Source organism: Mustelus asterias, chromosome 6 (genome assembly GCF_964213995.1).
Source record: "Mustelus asterias chromosome 6, sMusAst1.hap1.1, whole genome shotgun sequence".
Taxonomy (NCBI): Eukaryota; Metazoa; Chordata; class Chondrichthyes; order Carcharhiniformes; family Triakidae; genus Mustelus; species Mustelus asterias.
This window is the reverse complement of record NC_135806.1, coordinates 8,334,314-8,351,998: the sequence shown is the minus strand read 5'-3', so window position 1 is coordinate 8,351,998 and position 17,685 is coordinate 8,334,314. Positions and strand designations below refer to the sequence as shown.

At 40.3% G+C, this 17,685-nt stretch overlaps 1 protein-coding gene across 1 annotated transcript in view; it reads left to right on the top strand.

Annotated features, from left to right (window-relative positions):
* Positions 1–17,685, top strand: part of smc2 (structural maintenance of chromosomes 2) — a 43,916-nt gene that overhangs the window by 12,957 nt on the left and 13,274 nt on the right. The window contains exons 9-19 of the mRNA XM_078215322.1: positions 252–485; positions 2,252–2,411; positions 2,772–2,889; positions 5,877–6,015; positions 6,182–6,301; positions 7,400–7,604; positions 9,381–9,516; positions 12,262–12,386; positions 13,745–13,938; positions 15,376–15,519; positions 15,616–15,810. Coding sequence (XP_078071448.1) covers positions 252–485; positions 2,252–2,411; positions 2,772–2,889; positions 5,877–6,015; positions 6,182–6,301; positions 7,400–7,604; positions 9,381–9,516; positions 12,262–12,386; positions 13,745–13,938; positions 15,376–15,519; positions 15,616–15,810 — 1,770 coding nt within the window. The remainder of the gene's footprint in view (positions 1–251; positions 486–2,251; positions 2,412–2,771; positions 2,890–5,876; positions 6,016–6,181; positions 6,302–7,399; positions 7,605–9,380; positions 9,517–12,261; positions 12,387–13,744; positions 13,939–15,375; positions 15,520–15,615; positions 15,811–17,685) is intronic.

The following is a 17,685-nucleotide window of genomic DNA, read 5'->3' as shown; positions in this document are numbered from 1 at the left end:
GTTTGTAAGTTGGGTTTTCTGTAGGTCACTGGAATGAGTGATTAGTATTGATATTTTAATCAACTTTAAAATTTGGATGTAATTTGTTGAACTCCCGGGAGGAAGTCAAATTTTCAGTTGTATGTCTGCTGGACCATATACTGTGAACTTCTGATCTGTATCACCACAAAAGCATCACACGCACATGTAAAGTGTCATCTCTTAAGCAAAAGTTGTACCTTGATCGATTAACAGCTATCTGTTTTTTCCAGGATGGTAATGTTCTTGCAGCCAAGGAAAAGGAAGTGAAGAAGATTTCTAATGAACTGAACTCTCTACAGGAGACTAGTCAGAATGATAACAAGGATCTGGAAGCTGCTCAGCAGCACTTCAATGCAGTTTCTGCTGGTCTCTCCAGTAATGAGGATGGAGAGGCAGCTACTCTCGCTGGTCAGATGATGTCTTGCAAGAATGAAATAAGCAAGGCCGAAACAGAAGCCAAGCAGGTTTGTGAATCACGCTGTGTTTTAAGATTGCTTTTAGCTTGAAGCGAGACTTTCTACCGGTCCTCTAATAAATAATCATGTCATCCTTTGAATGCAATTGTTGAAATTTGTTTCTTCATCAGTAACAAGTTGTCTTGTTGCCCACATGCTGCAAAATGTCACCCTGAAAATCTTGTTACACTTACTCCACTGAGATAACACTGATGTCCAGATTCCTGATTTGCTAAAAATGAATATAATGGCAATGAAAACGACACAGGTATGGTATTTAAATTTAAAATACAGGTGAGAGTAGTTAGGTAATTTAAAAAATTTCTGGTTTTCATTCCTTCCATCCTTGCGTCTCTCTATCTCTGACATCTACAGCCTTCCAAGATAGCTGCACTTGTCCAGTTTTGGCCTCTTATACATCCCTAATTTTAATCACTGCTCTGTTGGCAGCCAAGCTTTCAGCTGCTAAGGCCCTAAGATTCTGCAATTTTTTGGCTTTACAACCTTGTTTCCTCCTTTTAAGATGGTCCTGAAAAACTACGTTTTTCATCCCTGCCGTAATATCTCTGTGTTTTGGTATCAGGTTATGCTTGATAATGCTCCTGTGAAAGCATCTTGGTAAATTTTACTGCGTTAATTGGCATTATATCAAAGCAAAATTTTATTCTTGTAATAAATCATGCAAAATAAAGACCAGTTGAGAGCACAGCTAGTAAAGAATATAGTACCCTCTGCTTTATTAATAGGGGCATAGAGTAGAAGATCAAGTAGGCTATGTTAGATTCTAGTTCAACATCAGCTGTAGTTCAGTTCTGGGCACTGCCATATATGAAAGCATTGGAGAGAGTGCAGAAAAGATTCATGAGTGTTTTCAGGGAGGAGGAACTTCAGTTATGAAAATAGATTGGAGAAGTTAGGACTGTTTTTCTTGGTGCAACAAAGGCTGGGTGGAGATTTGATCGAGGTATTTTAAAAGCATGAGGTCGGGACAGAGTAGATGGGGAGAAACTGTTTCCACTCATGAAAGGATTGGGAACACGGGGGTATAGATTTAAAATAATTGGCAAAAGAAGCAAAAATGACAGAATAAAATTTGTTCATGTCACCAATGGTTGGGATCCGGAATGTATTACCTGAGATTGGTAGAGGCAGATTCAATCAAAGCATTCAAAAGGGAGTTAGACTTATCGGGAAAGGATGAATGTCTGGGTGACAGGGAGAATAGAACTAAGGGAATTGCTCATTTAGAGACCTGGTGCAGACACAATAGGCACAATAGCCTCCTTCAGTGCTATCAAAATCCGGTGATTAAATGTTAACATAACTATAGAAGGAGTGATAAAAACATAGCCTGAATGAAAATTGATGGTAATTTCAAGTATGATAGTATGGTTTTATATTTTGTCAGCAGTATTTTAGTATCATGTTATTAATGCTGAGATTTAAAACAAACATGGGCAGAAGCAGCCCATGATTCCCAGAAGCTGTTGGCTATTTAGGGGCTCAATTTTCAAAAATCTGTTTGGCCATGGTCCATAATGAAAGCTATTTTGAGATGTTTATTCCATTTTAGTTTTGTTCATAAACATTTAGTCTGACAAAAAGTACGAAATGGAAAGATATGACCTCCAGTGTCAATCTATACTTAAGTCAGATATGTAACCATTATAGTTATTGACAAACGTCTTTTTCTCAGCACTAATGTTACCAATTTGTTGTTCGCAAATGAGCTTTTCTAAACCCACATTCTCCGATGTTTTACTGTTCTGATGTAGGCTCAGATGAAATTGAAACACGCCCAGCAGGAATTGAAGACCAAACGGACAGAAGTAAAGAAGGTGGACGGTAGTTACAAGAAAAACCAGGATGCTTTTGAAGCTGCTAAGAAGAATAGAGAAAAACTAGATTCAGAGATGCAGAAACTGAATTATGAAGGTTTGCACAGTTTTTGAATGTAATAGTTCAGTATCAATTTTGGCAAATTAATCCTGTTACAGATAAATATTACTTGTGCTAATCTCTCATTTTTGTTTTGTGTTGACTTTTCTTTTGTGTTTTGAAATTCAATTTAATCTTATTCCATTAAATATATATGCTAATGAGCAGTCATATTGGCAATATTTAAAATTATCTGTATATTCTATTAGTATGTCAATTCTGACCTTTCACTATGTTTTGTGATTTCTAATAAACTTCAAGATGGTTTGTGCGATCAATAATGTGTTGTAAGCAGGTGAATTAGAATCTTATTATACAGAGCTATAGTGAGTCTTAACCTTTTTTTTTCTCCTGAAGATGGAAAGGAGGAAAAGCTTTTGGACCAGCGTCGTGAATTGTCACGAACTGTGAATAAACTCAGAGAGTCTTATGAAGCCTTGTTGGCCAAGTTTCCTCGTTTGAGTTTTGAATACAAGTAAGTTTGTGCTTGTTCCCAATTTGAGATGGCATGTAACAAAGCCATTCGTCTGCAGGCATTAACTTTTTTTTAAAAATGCTTTAAATATTTTGAACTGTAGAATAAGTAGGTGTGCATTGCTAATTTTGGAATTTTTAATTGCATAGTGATAGCTTGTCAAAACATTGCAGAGTATATATTCTAACATTTTTAAAATCTGTTGGAATGCAGAATCCCACCTGCGATTGCCTCTTTGAATTGTACCGTGTCCTCATTGTCACTGCTAGCAGCTGTTTTTGGAGAAACTGAGATTTTCCAATTTGTTTGACTTTTCATTCTTCACATATCAGGATTTGATTCTGTAGCTCGTTTAACATTCTAAAAGTAGATGATATATACTGCATGTTATTACTTCTGCCACTGAAAGTGAGCATTTGTAATGCTTTGCCCCTATTTGTTAGTCTGTTTATCTGTTTGCAGACAGGTGGCACAATGGTTAGCACTGCTGCCTCATAGCAACAGGAACCCGGGTTCAATTCCGGCCTCGGGTCATTGTCTGTGTGGACTTTGCACATTCTCCCCATGTCTGCGTGGGTTTCCTCTGGGTGCTCCAATTTCCTCCAAAGATGTGCAGGTTAGGTTGATTGACCATGCTAAATTGACCCTTAGTCAGGGGATTAACAGGGTAAATATGTGGAGTTATGGGAATAGGGCCTGAGCGGGATTGTGATCAGTGCAGACTCGATAGGCCGAATAGGCTCCTTCTGCACTGTATGGATTCAATGAACAACATATCAGCTAATTAATACATTTTCAATTAAACTTGGCCAAGGGCAGAACTGATTAGTTTTTGGTAAAGATGTGGACCTAAATCTGGATACTGAAATTTGTTCAAACGATCCATTCGCATTGTGAGATAGAGCAAATTGACTTCTCCTTACCATGTTGTGGAATGTCTCTGCTACTGTGATGGAGTTTGTCACAGCTGTCAAAATGTGAGCAGAGTTTTCAGAGCAGGTTGTTGGATGTGGATTGGCTTGAAGCCTCCTCGGTGAGATGGAAATTCTTAATAAAAATATTTCTGTTTTCAGCTTTGTAGTTAGAGAATCACCAGGCAGGGAACAGCCTCAGGAAGTTGAGCTCCACAATTGTAATAATAACATTGAGTTAGCAGAGCATGATAGAGATATGCACTCCATTGGATTATTATTTTTTTCTGAATCCTGGGCACCTATTGAGAATATCCATCTTTATTGGGTAACTAAGCCACATCTGGTATTTTGCATCATTCGTATCAGATTTATGGAGAAGGGGGTTTTTAGTACTGACTTGGACAAAAGGATCCCTTCTATGGTAACTAAGCTTGCTGATCACACAAAGATAGGTAGGAAAGTGAGTTGTGAAGAGGACAATTACAGAGGGACTTGGATAGATAAGTGAGCAAGAATTTGGCAGATGGACGTATAATGTGGTGCAAATGTGACTTGTCCACTTTGGCAGGAAGAATAGAAAAGCAGTACAGCTACGGTATCTTGAAACAGGCAACTGCAGGACAGAGTTCATGCAGGATTTCAGATCTTGCTGGTTTTCGGTTTGGGCTGAGTCAGGTCACCGGTCGCTTGGACCACTTGGAGCATGGGAAAAGAGGTGAATGAAGCTCATAACTAATAGGCATACTTCTGTGCCAAGGCAGTATCTAGTTGAGCAAGCTGGTAAATTATTTTATACATTAAATTCATGCATGAAAGCTTTAAAAATGTCAGTTTTTCAGATGTTGCTGGTTTTCATATAGAAACATAGAAACTAGAATTTCTTCTTGAAATCAGACAAGGTTTTGGCCTCAACTACATTCGGTGATAGTGAATTCCACACGTTCACCACTCTCTGGGTGAAGAAATTTCTCCTCACCTCAGTTCTAAAACATTTAACCCCTTATCCTCAAACTATGACCCCTAGTTCTGGACTCTTCCCCCACATTGGGAACAGTCTTTCTGAATGTACTTTGTTAGAATTTTATAAGTTTCTAAACTCCAGTGAATATAATCCTAACTGACTTAGTCTCTCCTCATATGACAGACCTGCTGTCCCAGGAATCAGCCTGGTAAACCTTCACTGCACTCTCCCTATAACAAGGACATCCTTCCTCAACCAGATTTGCAACACTATCCTGCATATTATTTAAATAGAGAAAGACTGTTGAACTCTGGTGATGTGGGATCTGTGTACCCTGTTACATGATTCACAAAACATTGATATGCAGGTTACAGCAAGTGATTAGGAAGACAAATGGAATGTTAGCGCTTATTGCAAGGAAAATTGGGCACAAAAGGATGTTGCTGCAGCTAAGGGATTTAATTAAACTGCATTTGGGCGAGTGTGTACAATTTTGGTCTCCATACTTAAGGATATAATTACATTAAAAACAGTTCGGAGAAGGTTCACTCAACTGATTCTTGGGATGAATTGATTACCTTTATGAGGAAAGGTTGAACAGAATGGGCTTAAACCCATTGGAGTTTAGAAGAATATGGGGTGATCGTAGCAAAACCTTTAAGATTCTAAGGGGTCTTGGCAGGGGTTCCCCCTTATGGGGGAGTCTAGAACTGGGGAACACCATTTAAAAATTTAGGGCCTCTCATTTAAGACTGAGATAAGGAGAATTCTTTTTCCCTTTTTTTTTTGAGGAGTGTGTGTCTGGAATTCTCTTGCCCCAAAGAGCAGTGGAGGCTTGGGTTATTGAATATATCTGAGGCTTGAGTAAGATAGATGTTTGATCAGCAAGTGACTTAAAGGTTATGCGAGGGGCAGACAGCAAAATAGTGGAGTTGAGGCCACAATCAGCTGATCCACAATCTTATTGAATGGTGGAGCAGACTCAATAGGCCAAATGGCCTACTGGTCCTCATTCTTGTGTATAGGCATTTTAATTACCTTTTCAGTATCTATCATTGAAGGCTTTTGTAATCTAATTGAAAGCAAAATTATGAATACTTATTTTTTTTTAGGGATCCTGAAAAAAATTGGGACTCTGATCGGGTGAAAGGTCTTGTTGCCACACTTCTCTCTATGAAAGATACTTCCACAGCGACTGCGTTAGAAGTGGTTGCTGGAGGTCGTCTGTATAATGTTGTGGTGGACACGGAGGTGAGTGATGAGCACAGATAATACACTTTAGTAGAGGCTACTATTTCTGGAGTCAGTTTAACTAAGACAATGCTGTCATATCGCCACACCTAGGTCTCCAGTGACTGTGGTGGGCCTCCAAAGATTAGTGTGAGAAGAACTTACTCCGCTCTGTTTCTTTGTTTAGGTGACTGGCAAGAAGCTTTTAGAAAAAGGAGAGCTGAAACGTAGATATACTATTATACCACTCAACAAAATTTCTGCTCGATGTATTAATGAAAGTACTGTTCAGACAGCCAAAAATCTGGTAAGCTCAGGACGTTGAGATGTTTGAACTACGAACTAAAGGATGGTCTTGCATGTATTTTCTGCCCTTGTTTGACTATGCTTTTGTATAATAAAAATATGTTCATGTACATGTTTAAATTATCTATAGGCTTTGTTTGAGTTTTAAAAACTATTCTGTGTGATGGATAAATAGTAACTACTTTGATCATCTTGATCATGTTTGATGTCTTTTGATTATGTGGAAGCAGTAACGATTGTAGTAGTTGATGCCTTTATTGCAAATATTGTTTAAAGGTTTCCAGGCAGCACTCTTGTACTAGCAATAGCTCCTGTCTGTCAGTTGTGGCCGGTGCACTTTTGGAGTTTTATGAATTTTCTTAATTTGCTTGCTTGTTCTCGGAAAGATCAAAGGGGCAAGGGGTAGAGATGTTTGTTTACTGAGAGTTATGATTGCGATTGCACTGCATGAGGGTGGTGGAAGAAAATTCAACATTAACTTTCAACAGAAAACTATACAAGTACTTAAAAGGAAAAAATTGCAGGATTAAGGAGAAAGAGTAAGATGAATGGGACTAACACAGGCACAATTGGCCGAATGACCACCTCCTATGCTGTGAGATTCTAGTGATGGAACTAATTTGCAATATCCTCCATCCTGGAATATTGTTATAAATTAATAGGACCGTGGTTTGCAAAAAAGCATCAGTTGGTTGTTTTTATTGACTGCGATGTACATTTTCAAAAAGAAGCTTTTTGAAGGGAAATAGCCAATCGGCCTAAGACACATTTCTTGCTCTTTTTGTGGTATATTTGATTTTTTAATTAGTTGTGGAGAAAATGATTTCACTTGTGGGGAAGTCTGAAACCAAAAGTCATAAATATAAGATCATCAGTAATATTTCCAATAGAGAATTCAAGTAAAGCTTCTTTACCCAAAGAGTGTTAACATTGTGGACCATGCTACCACAGGGAGTAGGGGCAAATAGCATATATAAAATAGCTAGATAAACACATCTGTGCTACACACTGCATAACTATATAAAAATCTCATGTTCTAAAGTGTTAGTTGTTGTACAGCCGATTTGTAATTCGTATATTTTTGATTTCTTTATTTTAGGTGGGTGCAGACAATGTGCACATGGCCTTGTCCCTGGTTGGATATGAGCATGAATTAAGGAAGGCAATGGAGTATGTTTTTGGGTCCGTGTTAGTGTGTAACTGCTTGGATAATGCCAAGAAAGTGACCTTTGACCCTCGGATAATGACAAAGACGGTCACTCTTGGTGGAGATACTTTTGACCCACAAGGAACATTAACTGGAGGTTCGCTTCTCTCTTTGGCATATATTGCTCGAATGCTCCTTTTATACTCATATTTCTCATTGTCTTTGTGGCTGAGAAAAATACCCTGAAACCATACAAAGAATACCTCGGTTTGGTACATTTATACTTTGCAAGAACAAAACTTGTCTTTTCTGGTTTCATGATAAAGTGATAAAACACAATGTAATGGGAGTTGGAAAGTGACTTACTTAAATAAGAATAACAACGTTAAGTTGGGCAAATAATGCTCAAACTAGTACTGAATGACCGAAAACTTCCTTTAGTCACATTTAATCAAGAGAGTTATTGTTTAAAACATGAGCCATTTTTGCACTATAGTATACTATATCCGAGGTAGATGCAAGAAATGTCTTTACTCCCTTTTTTCCACTTTAGGCTCGCACCCAAGTGTTCGTTCTTTCTGTGCTCGATGCTTGCTACAGGTTCAGTATTTGTGTGTGGTTTGTAAGGAACGGAGGGTCAATGTGCTGTTAACCACTCAGCATCCAGATATATGTTGTTTTGGGGTGGCAGTGATGTTAGAGGTATTGTCACTGGACTGCTAATACTCTGAGGACCCAGATTTGGATCCCACAACAGCACATGGTGAAATTTGAATCCAATAAAAATCTGGAATTAAAAGTACCCATCTGGTTCACTAATGATTTTACACCTTATCTGGTCTGGCCTATATGTGACTGCAGACCCACAACAATGTGGTCAGTTCAAGGGCAATTAGGGATGGGCATTAAACGCTAACCTAGCCAGCGATGCCCACATCCCAGAAATGAATAGAAAAAGAATAGTCAAGAGGTTTAACGGAGACTTTTCATCACTGTGTTCCTGCCAACCCTAATGTAATTTTCCTTGGTGGTTATGTTAACCGTTCTGTCAGCTGAATGGTTCCAATCAGAATTATTGATAAACCAATAAAACAGTTAATTTGCATTTGAAACTATTTAATGGTAACTATAATGTCATTGGAATAATAAAAATATTTAAAGTGTTTTTTTTGAGAGCACAGAATGGAATCTCAAATCTTTTTACATGGTGGCTCGCTAACATGGAATCTTTGATTGCCATTAGACTGACTTGGAATAAGGTGGCCTCTGATATGCTGTCCAAGGTTGTCCTTTGCAGATGCATTGAAATAAAGTTTTTTTTTGATGTACTGAGCACAAGTAGATCAATCATTCATAAGATTCTAAATCTTGTCCACATAACTGCAGCTGCAAATTACATCAAGGTTTGCAGCACATTTGTTGAACTGAAGGGCTGTAACCTCCCAATAACCACTCTGCGTGACTGCTGTAAATAATCCAGTTAGTACCTATCCACAGCCTCATTTTCGAACACGACCCAGCAATCGGTTGCAGAGTTTACAATATGTAGATGTTTGGCAACCTCCCTTTCTTGAGCTGTTGAGCATCAGTTAAGCCAGGAATAAGTATTTGGCTCTGTACTAAGACAAAAGGAAAATACCAAGAATAATACCTCCTAGACCCAAATACTCTTTGAAGCCACTGGTGTCAGTGCAGTGGAATGGTATTTCAGGCAAATGTCAAATAGTTTGGACAAATGTAGGTTTATATGTATGTATTCAAGATACTTCATTATCTGGCACTAAAACATTTCATTTCTACTCTATTGAAGTTTGTGGGTTACACAGGAGTTTGCTTTTACATGTTGCTTTTTTGTTCTCTGTGTAAAATCTCTGAATGGTGGTTGGGTAGGTTCAGCATATGTGACCCGTTGTGTATTAATTCTGTTAACCAGGTGCCCGTATGCAGTCTGCCTCTGTGCTGATTGAACTCCAGGACCTGAAGGATATCAAGGAACAGCTCAAATCTAAACAAGCTGAGTTACAGAAAGTGGATAAAGAGCTGGAGAGTCTAAAGAATATTGTGGAAAAGTATGTTTGCTCCTTGTGTTATTAAAACATTTTTTATTCTACCTGTATGATGATTTAGAATGCTTATGGAGTATAAATCAGCAACTTATGTTTTAACAAGTTACAATTTTTTGACACTCTATTTTAACATGCATGCAAGGAAAGTATTTGCATTTGTATAGCACCTTGTTGAGTCTCAGAAAAACGTCAACAGACTTGTTGCGTAATTAATTGCTTTGACGTGTGTTTGCTGTTGTTTTAGTAAAATCCTACATGCTTGATTAATAGAAATGAGTAACTTGCTAATCTGTTTGTGCTTTTTGAGTGGAAAATATTGAACAAGAAACTGGGAGAAAGAGCACCCTGATAGGATGTTAAATCTCTACATGAATCATTGAATGGGTGGATGTCTCATCCAAAGGAGGGTACCTCAAACTGTTATCCCTCAGCTTGATACTGGTCAGTCTAAATGTTCTGCATGAGAGTTGAATTAGTCTTGAAGTCACCGGCTTCTGACTCAACCCAGGGCAGAGCTTTTAGGCCCCCATTTGGGGGGGCACAAAGACCAGTTCTTCAGCTCCAGTCCAACGTACTGGGGTATCTCAATTTTGTCGAGCTGGCTCCTGAGTATTTTGTGTTTCCTCTGCTGGATTTTTTTTTTCAGTCCACTATGTACTGATATCTGTTTGTTCTTTCTGGTTCCCATTCTCCTCCACTGCTAACCAGTAACCTTTGCTCCGCTGCTTAGTACCTAGAGTCAGCATTGTTGCTGACTCTTCCACGCTCCAGTGGTATATCAAATCCTTTGGTACGCACCACCTTTCATCAAGGTCACTATTTGTCTTCTGTGGAAGAGCCTATGCTGTCTTGCGTATCTTCACTGTCCAATTGCCACCCACTTACATCTGTCCCTCTTTGTTATTTAATTACCCCCCACCCCCGGCCCCCCGCCCCCCAAGCAAGACTTTTCTTGCTTCTGTGCTTGCTCATCAACTCTAACTTTTTCCAGTTCTGATGCGGTATGGTGGCGCAATAGTTAGCACTGCTGTCTCACAGCTCCAGGGACCTGGATTCAATTCCAGCCTGGAGTCACTGTCTGTATGTGTTTGTACACTCTCCTCATGTCTTCGTGGGTTTCCTCTGGGTGCTCTGGTTTCTTCCCATAGTCCAAAGATGTGTGGGCTAGGTGGATTGGCCTTGCTAAATTGACCCTTAGTGTCAGGGGGATTAGCGGGTAAATACATGAGATTAAAGGCTAGGGCCTGGGTGTGATTGTTGTTGGTGCAGACCCGATGGACAGAATGGCCTCCTCCTGTACTGTAGGGATTCTATGGTTCTGTTCTATGATCATTTACCTGACATGATAACTCGTTCTCCCTCCCAAGGACAAATGTTTGACCTGCTATGTATTTCCTTTATATGCTGTCTCATGGTTCATTTCCTTTTTTCTCCCATTTTCCTCAGTCTCAAGCCGTATGTTCACTGATACTCTCAACCAACTAATGGACACATTTGCCCTCCACCCCACCTCTGAATCTGGCTGTTAGTTTATTGGTGCTGAAAACAGACTCCAGCTTATCTACAGGGCCTCTAACTTGGCTGAGACTTCCAATGTCTAGTCTCTGACCTTCCATTTGCCTAAGCACTTCTGCACCCATCAGTCTGCTCAATCACTTCCTTACCTGTTTTAGATGTTCTTGTCCCCAGTAAAAGTCTGAGTCTCTCCTATCATAGCTTTTCTCTTTCCCCAACTTTGTTCCTTCGAGTCCAAGGGCTACAGACTTGAATGTATGTGATGCACATCTAGTTCAGCCATTCCTCACCAAATCTGACTGCATCACACAAAACACTATTGGGCCCTGCTAACACTGCAAAAACCATCCACAATTTCAGGATTGTCATTAAGACGAAGCTAACCCCTGGTTTATTTTAGGACCACTAACCCACTTCTTAAGCTGCTCTTGTTCTCTACTGCCCATGCCACCCTCTCCTTCAATGTCTGCCAAGGGCCCATGGACATCTTTGTTATGATGATTGAGACCATCCACATAACTGTCTCTCACTTTCCCCTTTTCTTGCATTTTCCCTTTACCACCAAACCATGCCTGCCTTAGCCCAAACTTGTACCTTTGTTTAGAGAGAGTACAAAATGTTTGAAGTGGTGAGTTTTCTTTTCTATCCCTCTGTTTATTGCAGAAAATGTTGGCAACCAGGTCTCTCTGTGAGGCCAAGTGGCTGCTGTTACTTCATAAAATGGGACGCTTCCTTCCTCTCTTACTGAATAAATAATATCTTGCCTCTTTTTCAATTCCCCTGAGCCATGCTGACTTATTAGATTCTAATTCTTTTCTCATGTTCTCAATCTGTATCTCGGGTATTAATCATGCTGATTCTTGTTGATGAAGAGCCAGGCGGGAGTGGGAAGTTTGGGGCTGTGATTTGGCTACTGGAAAGAGTGCTGCCTTTGTATATGCATATCTTTGAACTCCTGTGCAAAAGTTGTTTGTGCTGGCTAGATTTAAGAGTCCAAGTATGTGATGGGTGAAGCTTTGTAGATTAAGGCTTAGTAGCATAATGAAAAGGCAGAAAAATACAGAACTAACCAATGAGCAAGGAAGAAATATAGACTCACTGTACACTTAATGTTCACTGCAGACAGCTGTTTATTTGAACTGACTTGAGTAAATAGAATGGAAAGTTCCTTCTCTATTCCTATGCTTTCCTCGTGGTGCTACAAAAATATTGTTTTTTCACAAACCTTTTCAGATATTGGGAGTTGAAACTGCAGTGTGAACTGAAATCTCAGGAAGAAGAGCTACTGCTGGTAAAGCTTCAACAGAGCTCCTACCACAAGCAACAAGAGGAATTTGAGACCCTTCAAAAAACTATTGGTACTTGCTACAATAATTAAAAGGGGAAGGGGTGGCAGAAATGGTACTGAAACTTTTCATGAGTGCAGGATATAGTCAAAGCTATACCCCAGCATGAGGTTTTATATGGCCTTGGAATATTTGTCACCGAAACACTTGCGTTTAAGATGGCCAGTCAGCATCATTTCTGGGAGCAGTCATTGAAGCCTGGTGGCTGGCACTTGGCTCAGTTTCTGTTAACACTCCCTGCTCTACTAAAGGCAACAAGCAGCAGCAGTTGGTACAGTCATTAAACATGCAAAGCAGTGGGCTTTATTCTAAAGAGTAGGCTAGAAAAATACCTAAAAAACCTCAACTTGAGTATCTAGCAGGCTTTAGATGGGAAAGATCTTGACTTGGCCTTTATTTCCTTGAGAAGGTAGGTCAATTAGGTTTCAGGTTATATAGGTAATGGAATCCTATATAGTGTAAACTAGTTATTAATTAAGTTCTTTGTCGTAAATCTTCTGATTAAACTAAAAAAAATCGAATGTAGTGCATGAAACTGCATAAGAAGTTGGGTTTAATGAAGGTATTAAGTGACGTTGTCCATGGTCACTTGTTTTTAGTCTGCATAAATGACCTGCATACAGAAATTAACTAAACTTTTAAAACGCAATGAAACAAAAAATAAATGAATGATGCAAGAAGCATCAAGAATAAAGTATTGAGTGACAACAATATACATAGAGCAAGAATACTGATAACTGACATTGTGCAATGAGCTCCATTTCTACAATTGGAGTTAAAAGTAGGAAGCAATCTGCAAAAGTGCACTATTGATAGAAAATTATTTAACAGTTTTGGAAAAGTTGGGTATATTGGGTTAGAAATAGGATTTCATTCAATGATGGTGTGCTCTGAAAGAGAGTGCTCTACTGAATCTGATGCCTTCCAACAGCACTATATTCAGGGAGTTAAATTCCCTGAGGAGCTTGCAACAGTCTCATTGGAGCTCGTAATTTCAGTCAGAATCCAGCATGGAGGCTAGTTAATTTTTTATTTGCTCACTTTATAGTGCTTCTCACTCGAATGCTGGTATTTGTTGTTCTGGCCTTTGAGAGTTTATTAAGAGTGTCTGTATTATTAAATCTCAAGTCTCCATTGTATTTAATGCATTATTTCCTGATGGGTATTTGGAAATGCCTTTTTAGCTTTGCAAAACCTTCTGTTCATAGTTTAGTTCCCATGAAAGTCTTATGACAGCTAACTTTTTATTTGCTATAAGTAAATTGTTCTTTGACTAGTTGATGAAAAATGATGGAGCACATTTCAGACCAAAAGATATAGGAAGGTATGAGCTCAATGTGACACTGTTATGCTGTCTCCTTTAATTCTAGTTGAGTGTGAAGAGACGCTTAACAAAACGAAAGAAGTCCAAAAGAAGGCAGAAGAAAAATACAAGACTTTGGAAAACAAGATGAAAAATGCTGAATTTGAGAGGGAGAAGGAATTGAAGGATGCTCAGAAAAGGCTTGATGGTGCCAAAAAGAAGGCTGACTTGTCCACCAAGAAAACTAAAGGGAAACAACAGGTGCATAACTGGGCGGGAGGGTGGCACAGTAGTTAGTACAGCTGCCTCATAGCGCCAGAGACCCAGGTTTGATTTCTGGTTTGGGTCACTGTCTGTGTGGATTTTGCACATTTTCCCCGTGTCTGCGTGGATTTCCTCCGGATGCTCCGGTTTCCTCCCACACTCCAAAGATGTGTGGGTTAGGTGGATTGGCCATGGTAATCTGCCCCTTAGTGTCAGAGGGACTATCTAGGCTAAATGCATGTGGTTAAGGGGATAGGGCCTGGGTGGGATTGTGGTTGGTGCAGACCCATTGGGTCGAATGGCGCTCCTTTTGCGCTGTAGGGATTCTACGGTTCTATGTCATTGCAATGAGATGAGTAGTTTGCCTCTGAATAGCAAGGATGTCAGCTGGTGTGTGTGATATGGAATCCTGTTGGGAATGACAAATTCAACTTTGCACAGCTCAGTGATTTCTGTAATTTCTACAACACAAAGTGAGGTCAACATGCATGCTAATCGCTTGAAAATCAATTATTCCCATAGGTTGCAGATTTGATCTGTTCTGTTGAATTTCTAAAATTCACACCTTTCCATGATGTGAAGTAGCATCGGAGGTTCCCTGAGAGCAGATTGATCTGACTGAGCAGGTAGATGGGGAGAGGTAAAAGCAAATTACTGTGGATGCTGGAATCTGAAACCAAAAGAGAAAATGCTGCAAAATCTCAGCAGGTCTGGCAGCATCTGAGGAGAGAAAAGAGCTGATGTTTCGAGTCCAGATGACCCTTTATCAAAGCTAAAAGGCATAAAAAGTGGGAGATATTTATACTGCAGGGTGAGGGAATGAAAGATGAGTCATATGAATGATGAGTATAAATATCTCCCACTTTCTATGTCTTTTAGCTATGACAAAGAGTCAGCTGGACTCAAAACGTCAACTTTTTTTTCTCCTTACAGATGCTGCCAGACCTGCTGAGATTTTCCAGCATTTTCTCTCTAGATAGTGAGAGAAACTGGGAAGGGGAACGAGAAAAAGGGGTGAATTTTCAGGAGAACATATTAGGTTAGAGAGGGTGGGATTGGGGTGGAGAGGCCTAAAGGCAGTGGGTGGTATGATCTTGTGTTGGGAGGAGTGCCCCAATTGGCACAGTGACGACCCAAAGGATGCACTCCCCCTTCCTGCCCAATGGCAGCCTGCACTGTCAAAGCTGCTGAGCTGCTCGACTTCCCTGCAGACTGAAGATTGAGGCCTTTAAATGGCAGCTAATTGGCCACTCAAGGACCTCAATAGGCCTAAGAGCAGATGTGCTGCTGGTTCAAATCTTCTGTTCTTTTCAATGGATATTTATTCGGGGAGTTTAAGAGTATATATTCCAAAATGAGGCCTAGGAGAGCAAAGGACAGATTGTCACTTTTGATTTTGTTTTCTCTGGATGCTAGTTTGTGTTCTACCTGTAGGAAATGGATGCCCTGCTTTTGGAATTGGAAGAGTTGAAACATGAGCAGACTAACTACAAACAGCAGATTGAGGCTGTGGACGAAGCCATCAGATCTTACAAAGAACAGATTGAAAACATGGCTGAAGAAGTGGCAAATAATAAGGTACTGACACATTAAAATGGAAGAGTGGAATTGATCCACAAGGCAGAGGTTATGTGACTTTGATCATATGTGTGTGTCTCATTCCTTTATTTGTAGGAAGCTGTGAAGAAGGCTCAGGATGACCTGGCTAAACAAAAGGAACACATAAAGTCACAGAATAAGGACATTCAAATCAAAATCAGTTTTATATCTGAATTAATGAAACAGAAAAATGAAGCACAGTTGAAAATTCAAGAATTGGAGCACAACATTAGTAAGCATAAACGGGACACTGCTGATGCTGCTGCTAAGGTTCGTGTAAGGGAATAGGTGGGCAATTAATAAGTGATTAACATTTTAGATAATGGAAAGATTATCTCCTGTACAATTAGAAATCAATACTGGGGGCTGTCTTGGGATTACAAATTTTCCTCAAGGATATTTGAGCGGTCCTAGAGTAGATTTTGTGTAAAGTCCTGATCATGATTCAGTTAGTCAATTATGGTCAGAAATGATTTCTGCTTCCAGGCTGGCACAGATAGAGGGAGTTTTAACAACACCAGGTTAAAGTCCAACAGGTTTATTTGGTAGCAAATACCATTAGCTTTTGGAGCACTGCTCCTTCGTCAGATGGAATGGATATCTGTCAGCGCTCCAAAAGCTAATGGCATTTGCTACCAAATAAACTTTTTGGACTTTAAGAGTTTTAACACCAGGTTACAGTATTTACCCCAGTCCAACGTCGGCATCTCCACATCATGACAGATAGAGGGCACAGCTTCCCATATACTCTGAGGAATGTGGCAAGTTGACTGTTCCAAATGCTGTTGCTTAGGAACAGGATGTCTCTGAAAGGACAGAAAGCATTCTGAAGGGAGGGTGAACAGCCAGAGGTCGTGGTACATACTGATACTAACGACATAGGCAGGAAGAGTGATGAGGTGCTGCAGCAGCAGTTTAGGGAGTTAGGTAGAAAGTTAAAAAGCAGGACTTCTAGGGTTGTAATCTCAGGATTACTCCCTGTGCCATGTGCTAGTGAGGCTAGGAATAGGCAGATAGTGCAGCTCAACACGTGGCTAAACAGCTGGTGTAGGAGGGAGGGTTTCAGATATCTGGACCATTGGGGTTTCTTCCGGGGCAGTTGGGACCTGTACAAGAAGGACGGGTTGCATCTAAACTGGAAGGGCACAAATATTCTGGCCGGGAGATTAGCTAGTGTCACATGGAAGGATTTAAACTAGTTTGGCAGGCGGGTGGGAACCAAAGCAAAGGTGAATTAGCTGAAGGGGAACCAGAGAGTAGGGCCAGTAAGACTCCGAGAAACAGCAGGCAGGGTGGGGTTGCAAATCAGAGGGTCTGGTGGACTGAAGTGCATTTGTTTCAATGCGAGAAGTGTAAGGCAGATGAACTTGGAGCTTGGATTAGTACTAGGAACTATGATGCTGTTGCCATTACAGAGACTTGGTTAAGGGAAGGACAGGATTGGCAGCTTAACATTCCAGGATACAGATGTTTCAGGTGGAATAGAGGGGGATGTAAAAGGGGTGGGGAGTTGCACTACTGGTTAAGGAGAATATCACAGCTGTACTCCGGGAGGACAATTCGGAGGGCTCATACAGTGCGGCAATATGGGTAGAGCTCAGGAATGGAAAAGGTGTAGTCACAATGTTGGGGGTTTACTATAGGCCACCCCAACTGCTGGTGGGAAATTGAGGAATAGATATGTAGGCAGATTTTGGCAAGGTGTAAAAGTAACAGGGTTGTTGTGGTGGGAGATTTTAATTTCCCCTATATTGACTGGGACTCACTTAGTGCTAGGAGTGTGGATGGGGCAGAGTTTGTAAGGAGCATCCAGGAGGGCTTCCTGAAACAGTATGTAGATAGTCCAACTCGGGAAGGGGCCATACTGGACCTGGTATTGGGGAATGAGCCCAGCCAGGTGGTCGATGTTTCAGTAGGGGAGCAGTTCGGGAACAGTGACCACAATTCAGTAAGCTTTAAGGTACTGATGGATAAAGATAAGTGTAGTCCTCAAGTTAAGGTGCTAAATTGGGGGAAGGCTGATTACAACAATATTAGGCAGGAACTGAAGAATGTAGATTGGGGGCAGATGTTTGAGGGCAAATCAACGTCTGGCATGTGGGAGGCTTTCAAGTGTAAGTTGATAGGGATTCAGGACCGGCACAT